Below are 19,326 nucleotides of genomic sequence, written 5' to 3'. Positions count from 1 at the left end.
AGTAGAAAAGCCAGCAAAGTCCTCATGCAAAATATGGAAGAGGGTCACAGGTTTGAAGGAGGGGCGGAGAGAGAGCACTGCTTCGTCCCCCTCCCCCAAATGTCAGTCCATCAGAAGTAGAGAGGGGAGTTGTGTTCTGTCTTGACTGCCTCCTTTCCTGCATCGGATTTCCTGTGGGACTAGTGAGCACTCTTCTGTGGGTCCCTCCCCGCCATTATGTAAAACTTTTTTTGTCTGTCAGTGAAAAAAATTACTTTTGTATGTAGATACATATAAAGAAAACCTGCAGTAATGTTCCTCATTGTCACTGTTTTGCCAGGAACAGTACGTTTTTATTCATGACGCTCTGGTGGAGGCCATACTTAGTAAAGAGACCGAGGTGCCAGACAGCCACATTCATGCCTATGTCAATGCGCTCCTCATTCCTGGACCAACAGGCAAAACGAAGCTAGAGAAGCAATTCAAGGTGAGTTCTCCTCAAGGTTAGCACGCAGTTCAGTGTTCCCGCATCTTCTCGTTTGAGTTGAGAAGGCCATGTGGACGGGTTCAGAGCACGGTTCCACAGTGGCTTTGTATTATTCTTTAGAGTGGGCAGCAAAGCCACGCGGTAAGTTTCAAGGAGAATCTTAATTTTGACAGCAAGAAGAAAAGTTTTCAGGAAGTCTGGGTTAATGTTTACAAGTGTAAATTTGGTCCAAGAAAGGAGGGCACAGAGCATAACAGAGGGACAGGCACACCTCATCATACAGACTTTGTAAGTGCTCTTTTCCCTTTGAAAGAACCAGACCACTTAACAAGGAGTACTCCGGCTCAGGCTGTCCAAGCTATTCTTTGGAAAAATCTGTCTCACTTGAAACCCCTGGACTAGAGAAGAGGCCACGCCGGAACAATAGCTCTTCACCCCCAGTTTCCCCCGCCCACCTTGTCACGAAGCAGGGAGCTAGAGAAGGGAGTATGTTTGGTTCACTATCGTACCTTCTACAATCGTACTTCTCTGACTTCCAGAAATCAGCCGGCAAAGAATTCAGAAAGCAGATGTTACCGGACCCTCTAGCTGTTTACGGGGGATTTGCACAGTAGTGACTTTCCTATGGAATGGAGGCTGTGTGTTTGCTCCACCTTATTCCTCTACTAACCTCTTACTTCCCCAGATCCCTAGAGAAACAGGGCCAATTTCTGAAGAAGGAATATCTGAGAAGAATTTGAGACCCTGGCAAAACCCAGGAGAGTTGACAAACCTTGAGATTGCAGGGTGGTTTTTTTTTTTCCTCTTCTCGCCCACACTACAGTGTAAAAGATGTTAGTCACTAGGACTTCCTTCTGATTTTTGTCACCTCAGTCAGCGCCCTTTGTGCTTTTGGAGAAGTAAGAGAAAGATTAGGGGTGAACGCTGTGCTTTGAACATGCCATCTGGAAGACATAAATGTTTTTATTCCGCAAAGCTCATTGGAGTGAAAATAAAACACTTTAGAGAAAGAAAAAGTATGCAATTTGGCTTCTACAAATAAATAATAAAGGAGTATAAAACATCAGCATTAGGTTGTTAGGATAGCTTTATTCTAAATTTAAAAATATATAAGCATTACCCATTTTCAACATAATTCTCGTTTAAATATGACTTACCCCTACACAATTGCATAAAAGAACTGATATGGTTATACTAGATAACCCAGGATCAAAATGGACATATCAGTTTGAAGCCAGAATCTTATTTAAGAATCTTATTTGATTTTGTTTCCTGTTAACACATTACCCAGCAGATATAAAAGGGTGTGTGTGTGTATGTGTGTGTGTATGTGCACCGTCCTATAAGACATTAGTCATTCAAGTTCATCTATCTATAGGAACAATGCCTTGAAATAAATTACATTTGTTTATTTGTGAGTATTTGTCTGCAGAAAAGGAAAACACTAACTCAAAAAGATATCTGCACTCTTGTGTTCATTGCAGCATTATTTACAGTAGCTAAGATATGGAAGTAACTCAAGTGCCCATTGATGGATGAATAGGTAAAGAAAATGTAATATATATATATATTCAATCAAATATTATTCAGCCATAAAACAGAATGAAATCTTGCCATTTGCAACAACATGGATAGACCTTAAGGGCATTATGGCAAGTGAAGTAAGTCAGAAATAACTCAGTGAAGTAAGTCAGACAGAAAAAGGCAAATACCATATGAGGTCACTTACATGTGGAAATAAAAAAATCATAGATACATAGACTAAATTGATGGTTACCAGAGGCAGAGTGTAGAGGGTGGGCAAAATGGGTGAGGAAGGTTAAAATGTACAAAATTCCAGTTATAAAATAAATAAGGCATAAGGGTATAATGTACAGCATGGTGACTATAATTAATAACAAACACTGTATTGCATATTTGAAAGTTGCTAAGAGAATAGATCTTAAAAGTTCTCGTCATTAGAAAAAACTTCATAACTATGTATGGTGAGGGATGTTACCTAGACTTACTGTGGTGATTATTTTATGCAATGTGTACAGGTATCAAATCATTATGGTATATACCTGAAACTAATATAATGTATGTCAGTCATACCTCATTTTAAAAATAAGACAGATATTTATCAGACACCTGCCACATACCAGGCTTTTGTGTTTGATACTAAGATACAAACGTGATTTTTTTCAAAAAAGCACACCCAGCTCCTGCTCTTGTGACTCTTGCTCTTATTCTTGATCTAGTGAGACATACAGGCAAGAAAACAGATACAAACCAAGGGACAAGTGCCATCACACAGGAGAAACGGGTGCTGTAGGATGTGACTCTTCAGGGAAGGGTTGTGTAGGATATAGTGAAGGGTTGACCACAGGACTTGGTGGTTCATTGGACATTGCAGTGAGGAGAGAAAAGGACAGGCATTCCCTACCCGCTTTCTGCTTTGAGCATCTGAGACTGCATTGTTCACTGAGACTGAAAGGTGCACTCTTGGTAGGTGTGGTGGGGGAGGAGATGGTGAAATTTGTTCCAAACCAGCCTAATTTTAGGAACTCAGGAGGCATTGCGTAAACAGGCATGGAGGGCAGTTGAATATTCAGTGGGAAGCACAAAGGAGAGGTCTGCTTGGAGAAAGGATTTGAGAACAGTTGGCATAGACGGTTCCTCGAATCCTTAGAATTGAACAAGATGGCCAAGAAGGCCTGCGAAGGGGGGGTTTAAGAAAAATTATAATTAGCCAATGAATGGACAGTAGGAGTGTAGGAGAAAATTTGTGACAGTGGGGATATAACAGACTCTGAAGGAAGTTACATTTCAAGGAGGAAATAGACAAAGGTGGCAAATTCTATTGACAAATCAGGTGTGATGAGGACAGCAGGCCATTGGGCTGAGCCATAAAAGCTACTTCAGGGAAGGATAGCACTGAAGTCAGACTGCAAGAAGGTAAGGAGAAATTGGTGTGAGCAATTAAAGACCACATTTAGGTGACTCTAAATATTTTTCACTCTGAAGAGGATGATAATGATGGCTAGAAGGAAACTTGAAGTTAGAAACTAAGAAATTTTTTGGTTGGTTTGTTTGTTTCTTTCTTTATGTTTTAATGAGTGGTGTCTGAGTTTATTTAAAAACTAATGGAAAGTGAGGTGCCTGGCTGGCTCAGTTGGAAAAGCATGTGACTCTTGATCTTGGGTTGTGAGTTGGAGCCCCATACTGGGAATAGAGTTGACTTAAAAAAATAAATAAGGGAGCCTGGGTGGCTCAGTCAGCTGGGCATCCTACTCTCGATTTCGGCTCAGGTCATGATTTCCTGGTGAGATGGAGCCCAGCATTGGCCTCTGCATTGACGGTGAAGAACCTGCTTGGGATTCTCTCTCCCTCTCTTTTTGCCCCTCTCCCACTTGTACATGCTCTCTCTCTCTCTCTCTCTCTCTCGCTCTCTCAAAAATAAGTTTAAAAATTATTATTTTAAAAAAACTAATGGAAAGAGATCTATGGTGGGGGGTGTAGGAGTAGGGGAACAGAAACTTTTAGAGGGAGAGGAAATCCTAAGAAGGGGCAGAGAGGGATTAAGGACCAAACACAGGGACACCTAAGCGGGTAGCTATAGCAATAAGTGTATGGGCTCCAAGGCTGCAGACTGAAGGAATACTCTGGATTCTATTCCTTCTGTGACACTGGAGGTGAGTGTGTGTGTGTGTGTGTGTGTGTGTGTATTTACATGTGCGTGCGCATGGGCATGGTGTGTGTGTGTGTGCACACGCGCGTGCATGGGCATGGTGTGTGTGTATGTGTGTGTATATGGGCATGGGGTGTGTGTGTTTGTTGGTACACACATTCTAAGATAAAGATGTTAAATAGCCAATGGAAAGAGAAGAGTTAATTTCAAAGAATCTATACGGTACTAACCATATTCTCAGAATCTAATAGAGGAAAATTGGAAATTGAAATGAAAAGTTGCCCTAAAGATATCCTGGTATTTGGACAATAAAAATGCTCTTTTACATAATTGACATATTAAAAATCAAATAATAAGATCTTTAGAATTAAAGGTCAACAGAAGCACTACATAGCACGTTTGTAGGAAACAACTGAAGTTGTATCTAGAAAGAAATTTATAACCTTAAATATATTCATTTGAGAATAAATAAAAATAAAAGCCAATGAAATAGGCATGTCATGTTAAAGTTAGAAGAAAAGCATGGTACTCCCAAAGAGGGAGACAGAAAAATTGTGAAAAGCTAAAGCTTTCTTAAATTAAATAGAAGGTTAAAATAATTAAATAGAAAGAGGTGAAATAAAAACAAATGCAGATTCTGTCAAGATTAATAAGACAAATTAACCTGTGGCCAGATTAGTAAGGAAAGGAGAGGCTATGCACTAATGAATAGTAAGCTAAAAAATAGGGATACATTTATAAATATTTTAGAAATGTTTTTCTAAACTTAAAAAGCATACTGTGAACATATTTGTGACAATCCATTTGAAATCCTACATGAAAGAATTTTTTTAATATATATTAATTTTTGAGAAAGAGTATGTGTGCATAAGCAGGGGAGGAACAGAGAGAGAGTGAGAGAGCAGGTTCCATGCAGTCAGCACAGAGCCCAACACAAGGCTCGAACTTAAGAACCATGAGATCATGACCTGAACCAAAATCAAGAGTTGGACGCTAAATGACTAAGCCACCCAGACCTGGAAAGAAATATTTTTTTTAAGAAAAAGTAAGCAAAATACTCTCATAGAGAAATGCAAAATCCCACTAGACCAAGAACCATTAAATAAATTGTATCAGTTGCCAAAAATCTCACTTCCAAAATACAATCAGAACTGGAAGAATTACTAGACTTCTAAGGAGCAAAAAGTTCCAAACTCTGTGGTAAAATATCTAGGCAGAAAGCAAACCCAGCTATTTTACTGGGCAAGTATAACTTTGATACCAAACTGATATAAGGAGAGTACAAGTAGAGATATGCAGACCAGTTTCACTTATGAACTTAAACACAAAAATACTAATTAAAATATCAGCAACTCAAATCCAGCAGCGTGGTTTTTAAAAAAAATATTGTGACCAATTAGGATTCACAGAGTTTGTTCCAAGAATGAAGTGATGATTTAACATTAGAAAACACAAACAGATTTAGTTATGAGAGTTGTATGGCCCTCCACAAGATGTAGAAAAAGCAGATGGACAGTGAGGAGGACTCTTGTTGAGATGAGCACTGGGTGTTGTATTGAAACCAATTTGACAATAAATTATATTTTTAAAAAAAGATGTAGAAAAAGCAGTAAATAAAATTCAGTACTATTCCTAACAAAAACTCTTAGTAAATTAGAACTAGAGGGAAGCTTTCTTCATCTTAGGCTACAATATAAATGTCATATACAAAATTTAAACTTGGAAATGTTCATTGTAGGTTTAGGAAAAGAAGAAATGCTAGCTGTTGACACTGTTAGTCAACATTGTCCTAGAAATCAGGTCAAACAAAAAAAAAGTGTAGAAATAGAAAAGAATTTGCAGATGATACACTTGTATATGTAGAAAATCAAGAGAAGCAAGATATCTCTTATTAGAACTCAACTCTTATTACAGTTCAACAAGTATATATAACCATCAGTAGCATTGTAACTCATTAGCTATAAATTGTTAGCAGAGATACTAGAACAAAAAGAGCCAGTTCAACAATAAACAGAAACAAAATCTCTAGGGTCTCAAAAATAAACTTAACAAAAGGTGCAATGAATGCATAGAGAAAAAATTTTAAAACTGAATTGAAGAGCCTAGAATTGTACCTAAAAATATAGATACAATTTTCATGGATGGAAATATTCTGAGGATGTCAATTCTCCGAAATTAGGTATAAAAATCACTGTGGTACCAATCAAATTCCCAGCAGGATTTTTCATGGGAAATTAAGAACTGAATTTAAAATTAACATTTGGAGAAGTAAAGAAGTAAAGTATCCAAAGCAGTACTAAAAATAAAGAACAAAATAAAAATGTGTTGTACAGTATATGGAAGACTTCTGCAGATTTGATAATTAATGCTGAAAAACAGACAAATCAGCCAGAGGAACCATGGCTATGTGGAAATGGTTATATGATAGATAGGACACTACAAATCAGTGCAGGAAAGGACAGACTAACCAATAAGTGATAGTGGGATAATTTAGTGGAAAGAAGTAAAACCACACCTTAAGCACTAAAATTATTCAAGATGGATTAGGTACTTAAAGGTGAAAGTAAGGTTTTATAATTATAAGAAAATATTAGCAATATATATTTTGAAGACATCAGTCTAGAAAAGAACATCTTAAATAAAAACATAGTTGACAGAAATCTTAAAGAAAAAATTAATTAATTAGCCGTGATGTCTGTGTGATTAAATAGAACAAAGACATTAGCAAATTTTTAAACAGATTATAGACTTAAATTCAAGACATCCACCCCCCCACAAATTAACAAATGACAGTGAAGTGGAAATATACAAAGGCAATCATCAAAGAAGAAATCTAAATGGCTAATGAATGCTAAAATTCACGATCAAACAGTAATTAAGGAAAAGCAAATCAAAACCATGGTCTCTCACTTTTCATCTATCAGGCTGTCAAAAATAATGCTGATGACTCCTAATTCCATGTGTATGCAGTAAGAAATACACAAGAGATAGTCATTGCTACAAAGTTTAGAAGAGCAAAATATTGGAAGTAATCGTAACATTCACTAGTTGGGGGAATAGATAAGTAGCAAATAGATTATTCACGTAATGGAGTACTAAATGAGTGAATGAAATTCAACCATATGCATCAATATGTCCACACACACATACACACAGATACCATGCAATTTACTCCAACTGCAGTGTGAGATGCAAGTAGAGGATGTAGAGAGTGTGCACCTAAAGAGGAATCCGTAGGGAAGATCCTCCCAGAGCTGAATGTCAATGTCAAACTAAAGGATGTTCTCTGCTTCTTCGAGCTTCCCAGTGTAGAACACAGAAGTGCCAGGGGGTTAGTTCAAGGAATTCTTGGAAAACAAGTCAGATATATGTATATTCGGCATCTTATCTTGATTTCTTGGTTGGGTCGTGTGTGTGTGTGTGTGTGTGTGTGTGTACTTGGGTGACTTAAATGAAATAATCTATATTTTTCTTTGACTGCCTTTCTCAGCTCCTAAGTCAATCAAATATACAACAGAGTGACTATTCTACAGCCCTAAAGCACTGCAACAGGGAAAAGAACAGAACTTCTTCCATCATCCCTGGTAGGTTACGTTGAATCATGAGGAAAAAATGACAATATTTTTACATCTTGGAATGGACTGATTCACTCAGTATTTTTCTAATTATGCCTGATAATGTACCTCTTTAGAAGGACTCTTAAATCCTGAAGTCCATCTAAAACATGCAGAATACATAGAAAAACTAGCTTACAGATCAAAGTCACTCAACTTGGGACCTGCAGCTAAGATTTGCAATGTGGGGGTGGGGAGTAAGGGTACAGAGCTTGTGAGCATGGTGGTTCATGACAAAATTCTGTGTTCCAGTGGAGAGATCAAGGGTTGGCATTTCATCTCTGAGTGGGGAAGGCACAGACTACATCAATGCCTCCTACATCATGGTAAGTTGAGAAGTCGCCGGAGGAACTACCTGCTAGTTTGTGTTACCAGATCCAAAACCAAAATGGTTTTCCTGAAGCAGTGGCTGTAGCACCACTGGTGGGGAGGTCAAATCTAATGACTGCAGACCACAGCCCACAACAGCACATAGAACAACAGCATTCCTTGATGTTTTTCTGTGTGCTGGACTGGAGAACCCTCAAGCAAGACAAAATAGTAAATGCAGGAAGCAAACTCACCATTCAGGACTAATGAGAAGATATGCAATATACACTTGGCCAACTAAGAGGCTGCATTGCATTTACCCTGAACAGACCCAAGGCATACCAGCTTCTGGAAAGCCCATCTCACTGACTTTACCACTCCAGGTTTGCCACATGGTTTTCACCCTGCAGACCGGACTCATTTGGAGACCCAGATTTCTAAAGACATAGTACTTTCCTTCTGTGTTTAGATCTTCTATGAGAAAGGGGAGAGTGTTTTTGTTAGCCATTGCGTGACCCTCCTTTCTCTTTCAGGTCTATCAATCATAGAGCTTGGCTTCGTATGAAAAGGTTGTAATTCCCATGCCAAAATCACTGTTTCATTTATCCAGCAAAGAAAATATCTCAGAATATCCATGCAGGAAACAAGGAGATGTATGGTGGTAGCAACTAAATACATGCTGCACTTCACATGAGCCCATGGGAAATAGGAACAGGATCTGAGAGACCACAGGGCAGAGGAAGATAAATGAGCCATCACTTTATTAAGCAACAACATGGAAGTCATGACCAATCCAGAGGCCCCAGCTTCCAGGTGTCTGCAGCAAAATCTGCAAGGTGCCTCTCTGATTCCTGCCTGATAGAGGAAGCCGGGGTGCCTGGACACCAAGGGTGTTCTGTTGTCGATAGGTGTGAATTTAACACTTTGCCATCGGCGCTTATGGAAAGGGAGAAGTATAAAGTCTCCTCTGAATGTCCATTCTATTTAGTTTAGGAGACATGGTCCACATGCCATTTGGTAAGCCTACTCCTAGAGGTGATAGCTGTGTAGACTTGGGCACAATACTTATTTTGTTTTAATTTTTTTAAGTTTATTTATTCATTTTGAGAGAGAGAGCAGGGGAGAGAATGAGTGGGGGATGGGCAGAGAAGGAGGGAGAACGAGAATTCCCAGCAGGCTCTGCACTGCCAGCACGGAGCCCAATGCAGGGCCTGATCCCACAAACTGTGAGATCATGACCTGAGCCAAAATCAAGAGTTGAGTGCTTCACCAGCTGAGCCACCCAGGTGCCCAAAACCCTTAACTTCTTCAGCCTCATTTTAACAGTCTGTAAAATGGGGATCACAGTTCCTATCGCATAGTACTTCTGTGAGGTATAAGGGGCTTAAGGGAAGAAAATGCTACTCCTGGGGCTCCTGGGTGGCTCAGTTGATTGGTTAAGCATCCAACTTCAGTTTGGGTCATGATCTCATGGTTTGTGAGCCCAAGCCCCATTTCAGGTGAGCTCGAACCCCGCTCCAGGCTCTGCACTCTCTCCCCTCTCTCTCTGCACCTCGTGGGATTCTCTCTCTCTGTCCTTCTCTCTCTGACCCTAACTCACGCACTCTCTCTGTCTCAAAAACAAACAAACAAACAAACAAACAAACATTTTAAAAAAAGAAAAGAAAATGTTACTCCTGTGCCTGGTGTATAGAAAGTGCCCTGTAAACAGCAGCTATAATAATCACATCGTCATTTACAGACGCAATCTAAAAATAAAAAGCCTGCCTTGACTTAAGGTCCACTAACTTATAAATGTACTTTGAATGTTTAAAGTCATGTGCCAGGGCACTTTCTTTGTATCTTCTCTTTGGTTTTGTAGGGTTACTATCAGAGCAACGAATTCATCATCACCCAGCATCCTCTCCTTCATACCATCAAGGATTTCTGGAGGATGATATGGGACCATAATGCCCAGCTGGTAGTTATGCTTCCTGACGGTCAAAATATGGTAAGTCCGCCACCTCACATCACCTTTGGCACTTGCCTTACAGGGGCAGTAGCAAGTCATGTCAGCCGGCAGTCCAAGCAAACAAACAAATCTTTTTTTCTTTTCAACTAATAAACTACTATCACTGGTTGCCTACTTGTCTACTGTTGTCTGCTGTTGGGCCTGGTTGGGTCATGCCACCTCCTAGGTCTGAAATTGTTGAATGACAGTTTTAAAAAAAAAAAGTAAGTTAAAAATTAATTTAAATTTAAGATTTCTGTGATACTGCTTATCAAAAATTAGAATTGCAATCATGAGTGAAGTCAGTCCAGAGCGTCTATGTACATTTTTTAAAAATAAAACTTGTTAAAATATTTGGAGAGTCCCTCAGTTTAAGGCGATCTATATACATACCAAAAGAAAAGGCCTATTTTATTTAGGTTTTGCACATATATGTAACTTGGAGATTTATTTCTTATCTGTAAAGTTAGACTGACCATTCTAAATGCCACTGGAAATTGCTGAGCTCTTAAAATCACTTGAATCTTTTCTACTCAGTTATCATTTATAGAAGCAACAACTTACCATTGTTACTGATGAGCGAAGAGGAAAACAGCCAAGCAATAGTTTGGTTTCTTAAGTGCAATATTTTATTCTGCACACCAGCCTTGCTTAAGGCTCAACATTTTAAGAGTAAATCTTGAGATTCAAAGAAAAATTTGACTTGAATTTTCTGTGTCAACCACTTAACTTCATTTTGCAGTCTGACTTAGTAAACATTTGATTGAAATCTAGACTCTTCTTTGGTATTTATTCCTCCAGGCAGAAGATGAATTTGTTTACTGGCCAAATAAAGATGAACCTATAAACTGTGAGAGTTTCAAGGTCACTCTTATGGCTGAAGAACACAAATGTCTGTCTAATGAAGAAAAACTTGTAATTCAAGATTTTATCTTAGAAGCTACACAGGTATGGACATAATTGAAATGACAAACTTTTCATCTTAAGTACGTGTTTTGTTAAATATATGCTGGTTTAAGGAACTTTCCTAGAAATAAAACAAAGGAACCTGCTTTCTTAAAAATTAAGACAGGTTGCCCAAATAATCAATCTTATCTTACTTATCACTTTCATTTTTAAAATCCTACAGAATCAGTAAACACCAGTCACCACTAAACTATACCGTCCACCTATAGAAAATCAAAGATCTTTCTCTTCAGTCCAGAGTAGTTCTGATAGACCTAACATTGAAAATAAATTCAGTAAAAAAATAATTTCATTAATTCGAATTCTCATGTTTTAAGGTAAGTTTTTACCTTGAGTTCTTCGAAGTAAAATGAGAAAAATATTACCTACCAAAATGAGCTTACCGCTGTCTACCAACACATCTATGATGTGTTGTAGGCGAAGAAGTGCTTTGAAAATGTGCAGTACGATGAGCTAGGATTGTTTTACTAATTCTTGGTTATCTATACGGCATCATTCTGAATTCTCTGCCAAGAATTATTTATATAATTACAGTACAGAATTTATTGTACAGCTACAGTAAAATACTAAAAGATACTAATAATAAAGAGTAGGGCATGTGAGAGGAAGAGTATCTTACCAATCAGGAAAAAGTTAAACCATTTTTTAGATGGTTTAAACGTTGCACTTTATTGTAGTCTAATTCTGAAACAGGTAAACCATATAAATTTCAGGTTCTGCTGCTTATTTTTAAATGTAGCATTTTATTGACTACACTTTAAAGGAAGCTGGAGGTTTAAGGGACGTAAAGTCACACAGCTTAGTTAGCCACTTGTACAAGAACCAAGAGTGGGGCTGGAGCAGAACTTTCATTTCCATCCCCCTACCCCACCCGCACTTGCCAGCATTCCCCCCCCATGTCACGTAATTCCACTCAATTACTCCTGAGTAATGTTGGGCTTTGAAGACATCTACGCTAGTTTAAAACAAACTTTAACACTGAAGATTTCTTTTTATATTAAATTTACTGACACAGTCACAACTTTGGTACATACTTTGAAAGTTTGAGTACCATAATAAACCTACAAATAAGACATTTTTTTTAATGTTTTATTTATTTCTAGGAGAGAGAGAGAGAGAGACAGCGTGAGCAGGGGAGGGTCAGAGAGAGAGGGAGTCACAGACTCTGAAACAGGCTCCAGGCTCTGAGCTGGCAGTCAGCACAGAGTACGACGCGGGGCTCGAACCCACGAACTGTGAGATCATGACCTGAGCGAAAGTCGGACGTTTAACCGACTAAGCCACCCAGGCGCCCCCAAATAAGACATTTTTAAATGAAAAAGAGATTATATCTACACATGGGACACGAATCCTCACAGCAGTTTCTTCCCTCCCAAGATGGAGGATGGACTGCAAGCGCTGCTATGCGTGCATACGTGTGACTGGGTTTTATCACCTTCCTGTAATTCCTGATTCCCCCAATTATTCATAATGAACTGTCACCAATGGGATTTTTAAAATATTAATTTTCCTCTCTTCTTATAGGATGATTATGTACTTGAAGTGAGACATTTTCAGTGCCCCAAATGGCCAAATCCAGATAGCCCTATTAGTAAAACTTTTGAACTTATAAGTGTTATCAAAGAGGAAGCTGCCAACAGGGATGGGCCTGTGATTGTTCATGACGAGTAAGTTCCTCTCTGTAAACTGTTTCATGGGCATTGTTTTCCATGGGCAATGGGCAGTATCTCTGCATGGGCATATATTTCTTTTGTCTTTGTCCTAACCTAATGCTTTGGACTAGTTGTGGTGATTCAGCCAGGGTAGATGATCTGCTTTCTATAAAGAAGGTTCACACAGAATTAGCCTTTTTCACTTCTCTTGGGGCTCCTGTTGAAGGCAGGTGCGTGATCACAAGAATTTGCTCTTGCATTGTATGCTGAGAACACTTTGCGTGATGAGTCAGTGCGTTGGCACTGGAATTTTTACAGGTGCTAACTAGAGAGACATTTCTCAGTCACTGACACACTAGATAGGATGAAAATTGATACAGTCTATTTATCAGAAACAGGTACCTATCCAGTAAATCTTTCCAGGCTTCTGCTATGAACAAATAAAGAATGCATATGCTGGAATTACAGATAATATATGTTACATATGATATGTATGATAACTTGTCAGATCATTTTGATTTATTGCCAGCTCCTTCCAGAGTATAAATATAACAAACGAATAAGCAAACATTAAATTTCTATAAAGTACACTGTTACTAATATCATAAATACTTGTTAGTATTTCAAATTAGCCATAGTTCTCTGCAGGATAAAAGAGACATTTCATTAAAAATTTCCATGTTCCCACTACAAAGTTGTCAAGGCCGTGTGCTTTGTGAATGTGAATGTTCAATGCATCTGAATGGAGTCTTTGTCCCTTTGCTTCAAGGCATGGAGGAGTGACGGCAGGAACTTTCTGTGCTCTGACAACCCTTATGCACCAACTAGAAAAAGAAAATTCCATGGATGTTTACCAGGTAGCCAAGATGATCAATTTGATGAGGCCAGGAGTCTTTGCTGACATTGTAAGTAATAGAACAGGGAGCTAAACCTTCACCATTAGAGTACCGCTTCCTTCCCAGAGGCTGCCAAAATCATTTCATCATGTATCAGAAAAGATCACCTTGACTGATAACATTTCCATGTGGTGTTCAAGCTGGATTACAAGTTACTCAGCCCACAATCTATAGAACCGGAATAGTAAACAGTAAACATTTAAAGTTTATCTTCCAGAATATTAGATGGATAAAATTTAAATTTCATGCGTCTTTTTGCAAGATTTATTGTAATTCTGAAAAATACCCTCAGAAGCACCAACTAATCTGAGACTCTTTATTCTTCCATGTCTCTACTCTGAGACCATAGCAAGGCCTGTGCTCACCTTTGCTCAAAGCAAGGCCTAGGATCATCAGGCAGGTAGAGTGTGAAGAATACTTGGTAAACAGTGGATCTTGTAAAAAGGATTCTGCGCCAGCCCAAGCTGACGGTGCAGTTCTTTCTGCGACGTCTCCGTAATCAGAAACCCAATGGATAAACCCAAGGGATTTCAGAACAAGTGGGAAAGGGAGAATGAATAAGTTATTTATGAGTGGCTTACAGGTGCCTTGTACCAAAGGATTACATACCATTTGATAAATCAGTAACAGTAAACTATTGCATCATTTTCTGATTCCATGACATAAATAAATGAGAACGGAGCGCTGGGGCACGTAGGTGGCTCCGTTGGTTAAGCCTCCGACTCTTGGTTCTGGCTCAGGTCATGAACTTGGAATTTGTGAGCTCGACCCCGCGTCAGACTCTGTGCTGTCAGTATGGAGCCTACTTGGAACTCTCTCTCTCTCTCTCTCTCCCTCTCTCTCTCTCTCTCTCTCTGCCTCTCCCCCACTTGCTCTCTCTGTCTTTCTGTCTTTCTCAAAAAATAAATAAATAAACTTAAAACTTAAAAAGAAAAAAGAATGGAAATGGTCCATTTTTTTCCTAAAAAGAAAAAAAAGTTGGCCAACAACACTGGCAAAAGTATGTTGGCCAATTTTCTAGGTCAATTACAATTGACCTAGGTCAATTGAATATTAGCTACTTGAAAAACTCCTTTAAATTTCTTCAGAAAGAGACATTAATATAGATTGTGTCCCTCTGCTGAGTTTAACAGACCATTTAACACAATGCCCTTCTGTGAACGGTGTCAACGCATGACTGAAAATATCCCTTTGTTTTACACACGTACATCTTCACTGAGCCCCCTGTTTACGGTCTCCCATCCTCTATTCTCCAGGAGCAGTATCAGTTTCTCTACAAAGCGGTCCTCAGTCTTGTGAGCACGAGGCAGGAGGAGAATCCATCCACCTCTCTGGACAGTAACGGCGCAGCGTTGCCCGACGGAAATATAGCCGAGAGCTTGGAGTCTTTAGTGTAGCACCGCAAGGGCCGAGGGGAATCCGCGCTGAGCGCTGTTTGCCTCTTTCTAAAGCTGGGTGGGAAAAATCACTGCAGTTCTTCTGTTGTCTGTTTACTTTCCATCACCTGACAGTAATTTTCATGACATAGGATTCTGCTGCCAAATTTACATCATTAACAACGTGTGCCTTTTTGCAAAACTTCTTGTAATTCACTTATTGTGTTTAAACTAAAACGATTGAATTTTACAGTATTTCTAAGAATGGAATTGTGGGGGGTTTTTTCATATTGATTTTAACAGAAAATTTAAATTTATAGATATTAGGAATTCCCAACTACAGAAAACATGTTTGTTTTTAGTGTCAAATTTTTAGCCGTATTTGTAGCAATCATCAGGTTTGCTAGAAATCTAACTTTTAATATAGTAGATTGTAAATAAAACACTCCATTCCCTATGATATTCAATGTTTTACAACTGCTGTGTTCACCTAAAGTAGAAATAATCTGATACTTACTGTAAATACTGCTCTAGTGTCTCCATGGACCAAATTTATATTTATAATTGTAGATTTTTATATTTTACTACTGAGTCAGTTTTCTAGTTCCGTGTAATGGTTTAGTTTAATGACGTAATTCATTGTCTGGTCTTACCCTACAAGTCTTCTGAATTTCTTCCATGTTATCTAAGTAATTAACTCTGATTTAGCATGTAACGTTAACTTTTATGGAAAATAGAAGTGCATTTGTTTTGAGAGAAGATGTTTTTATGAGAATAACACCTTACCCAACATTGTTGCAATGGTTTTTATCCAAGGCACTGCAAAAATAAATATAAATATTGCTATCAAGTTGCGTTTGTTTGGGGAGTGCTGTGCGGGGGGCATGTGTCACAGAAAATCGTGGGCACGGGTCCACAGAGATGATGGAAATGAAAGGAAAGTTGATGGCATGACGCAGCATATAGAGCTGTGGGTCCCAATCTCTGCTTTGGGGCACACAGGGAACTCACAAAATTAAAAATTTGGAGAACACAGCAACAGTACTGATACTGCACAACTGCTATTCCTGATGTATTTGGCCCTAACTGCCATGTACTAAGAAACCTTGGGCAACTTTGCCTTAGAACCAAGGTGGCACCGGGGCGCCTGGGTGGCTCAGTCGGTTAAGCGTCCGACTTCAGCTCAGGTCATGATCTCACGGTTTGTGAGTTCAAGCCCGCATTGGGCTCTGTGCTGACAGCTGAGAACCGAGAGTACATTGGTCACCTTCATTATTTTGTCTGGTTTTCCCTTGGCCTTTGTCCCAAGAACAAACACCTTTTAGGGGGATGTGGATTTTTTTTTTTTTTTTTTTACCTTCATGGTTAGTTATCAATGAGATGCCTTGCAGAATCTCTTCCAAAGGCAAATAATTATTGAGTAACAGGTATGGTAAGTCAGCATTTTATAAAAGACAAATTTTAATAAATATATCAGAACCATAAGGACCATCAGGTTGCAGTGGGATACTCCCTGAAAATTTCTGGCAGCTCCTTCTTCAAATGCAATTAATACAAACATTTCATACATACATATTCTACTCATTATTATGGCAAAGAAATCTTAATTTTTGTATTTCTGGCCTGAAACTCCCTGATTTGTTAACATATAAAATGATTCAGAGAACTTAGAAAATAAGATCTTGTTATAAGCAGATCTAGTTTTGCATATTTTATTAGAATTGAATTCCACTTGCACATAGCACATAGACTCGGAAGTGTTGATCATTTATTGGATTAAAATGAACTTTTTAGGGAAAGTTGGAAAATCTATATATTTGTCAAAACAAACAAAACACGTTGGTTTTTATTCTTATAAGCCCCGATTGGATATCATCCACTTCCTTGCTAATTGCACAATGTTCTGATGCATTAGAGGTCTCCTCTTCACCAGTACAATATTGGTGTGTTAGAGCAGGTAGGAGTAAATGTTAAAGCACATAAATGACACGTATTCTACCACTTTTAAGAATTTAAACATCCTTGGCATTAAATCAGAATTTACAAGCTTTTTTTACAGTAATCATTTTTCAAATGTAAAACAAGATATGGAAGTGGGCGTAAGAAAGGCTGTGGGTGTAAACTTGAAACTTGTCGTCACGGATGCAACAATACATTCTGTTCAGCCCGTCTGTGGCGACACATTCTAAGCAGGCCACGAGACTGAGCTTTGAAAAACTTTCCAGATACGCTATTTTGCCATGCTTTCCGCTGCACCTCTGGCAGTGCCATCCATCATGTCTCTCAGATTCTTAGGATCTCGCTTCAGTCCTAGAGGAGGTGACTCACTTCTGGATTATCCACATAGAGAAATGAACAGATGCAAGAAATATCTGCCTTGTCGCTCACTTGTTTAATGAAGCCATGCACCAGAAACTATTGCATGGAGGTTCCTAGTAAAGAATATTAAATTAAGAAGTCTCTCATAGGGGTGTCTGGGTGGCTTAATTGGTTAAGCATCCGACTCTTGATTTTGGCCCAGGGTTGTGAGATCGAGCCCCACATTAGGCTCCACATTAAGTGTGGACCCTGCTTGAGATTCTCTCTGTCTCTTTCTCTCAAAATAAAACAAAATCTTTAAAAAGTAAAATAGATTTATTTAAAAAAAAAGAAAATTCTCTCATGGCACCTCTATTTCAAGTAAGTGTTTTAATGGATGCAGGAAGTTAAACCTGCATTTCAAAGGCTTTTTAGAGAGTAAATGAGAAAACTTCCACCTTTTGTCATTCTAGTATATCAGTTGTAAGCCCATGGCAATGTGTAAAGAGGTTCAAAGAACCATTTAAAGAAAACATGAAATGGTTAGAAAATAATGAAGGCCAGTGAGGAAAGGTTGATAATTGGGGTCATGGCTGTGTATTCACGGAGTCTACCTGCAGCCACTTCTCCTTCTAGGGTGCCTTTCTGTGGTAGATAGTCTTTTCCAAAAATAGCTCAACAGCATCTTCCATCCCACATGGGACTCTTTGAAACTCAGCCCATTGAGCAGTGGGGTCTATGGCCCTTGCCCTTGAACCTGGGTGTACTTATGACTACAGTGAAAGTGACACAGTGTGACTTCTGAGGCTAAGTCATAAAAGGCAATACAGCTGCCTAGCTCTTTTGGGATGTTTGCTCTGAGAACAGGGCCACCATGCTGTGGCAAAGCCCACACATAGAAAGAAAACTGGGTCCTGGCCTTCTGCCCTTCCTGAGCTTCCAGTGGACAGCTAGAACCACCTTGCCACCTACAGGAACAAGCTGCCTTCACTGGAGCCCCCCAGCCTCCAGTTGACACACCCCAAGTGACACTGTATGAAGCAGAGACAGCTGTCCCCCTTGAGTCCTGCCCAAACTGCAAACTGATAAACAAAATAGATGTTTTAAACCACTCCATTTTGGGGTGGTTTGTTACACAGGATAGTAATTAGAACACTTCTTAAACTTCCAAGCCCGAAAAGCCGTAACTTATAGTCCCCTGACTCCCTTGCAGCTACAGCTGTGGGGTGAATCACAGTCCACCAAATACAGAGAGCCACAAAGTATGGAAACCCATACAATATTGTTTTACCATGCACTGTAATATAATATTACCCCATTTATTATGCATTTTCCTGTTCCTTGCATTTCTGGCCACTCTGTAAATACTGACACACAAGATTTAGAAGACAGAAATAAGGCAGAGGCCATCTTCCTGTTCTTGCCCCTGCTGGTCAAAGGAAGCAAGAGTGTAGGGCTGTGGGCAGCGGAGTTCCAGGGCATCGAGTGGAGAGCCAGTAGCAGCCATGGCAGGAAGACCAAGTTCTCCTGATTCAAGCTGCCCAACACCCAGACACCAGCTGCGAGTGTAAGATCTTGCTCCTACCGCCTTGTATGCCTTTCTCTTTTAAATGCCTAGCATGGTTTATGTTTCCTCTTCCTAATAACTGACTCAGTCGCCTGGAGAAGTGTCTAAATGACATTCTCAGTTTTTTTTAAGTACCTTCTCTTTCTTCAACCACTACAGTGGCCTCTGAATATCACCCCCCCTCACCCTCTCCCGAGTCCCTCTCAATACCGGGGCCAAAGAAATCTTTTAGAAGCACAAAGCTGATCTTACCAGCCCCCTGGATTATTGATCATGACATAATTTCAATCTATTGTGACACAATGATTGTGATAGTTGGGGTTGATTCAAATATCACAAAATGATGCCCTTTACCCACCCTTATGCTCTGGGGAAATGTCAACAAGCAGTCTAAGAAGCAACAAATGAAAGAGAAATGGGAAGAATGCCTCTTCAGCATTACCAGCTAATGCTAAAAAATAACAAAACTGCTTTATATGTAAGTGGAGCCTATAACAACCTTCCCTTATCTATACTTCCACC

At 39.2% G+C, this 19,326-nt stretch overlaps 1 protein-coding gene across 1 annotated transcript in view; it reads left to right on the top strand.

Moving 5' to 3' along the window:
- Positions 1–15,789, top strand: part of PTPRZ1 (protein tyrosine phosphatase receptor type Z1) — a 176,664-nt gene extending 160,875 nt beyond the window's left edge. Inside the window, exons 23-30 of the mRNA XM_077773262.1 lie at positions 320–466; positions 7,627–7,720; positions 8,003–8,076; positions 9,921–10,049; positions 10,851–10,997; positions 12,540–12,682; positions 13,437–13,572; positions 14,820–15,789. Coding sequence (XP_077629388.1) covers positions 320–466; positions 7,627–7,720; positions 8,003–8,076; positions 9,921–10,049; positions 10,851–10,997; positions 12,540–12,682; positions 13,437–13,572; positions 14,820–14,960 — 1,011 coding nt within the window. The 3' untranslated portion in view covers positions 14,961–15,789. The remainder of the gene's footprint in view (positions 1–319; positions 467–7,626; positions 7,721–8,002; positions 8,077–9,920; positions 10,050–10,850; positions 10,998–12,539; positions 12,683–13,436; positions 13,573–14,819) is intronic.
- Positions 15,790–19,326: the final 3,537 nt, after the last annotated feature.

Source organism: Crocuta crocuta, unplaced genomic scaffold, assembly GCF_008692635.1.
Source record: "Crocuta crocuta isolate KB4526 unplaced genomic scaffold, BGI_CrCroc_1.0 scaffold16, whole genome shotgun sequence".
Lineage (NCBI taxonomy): Eukaryota > Metazoa > Chordata > Mammalia > Carnivora > Hyaenidae > Crocuta > Crocuta crocuta.
Note: the sequence above shows the minus strand (reverse complement) of the source record. Positions and strands in the feature narration are given on the sequence as shown.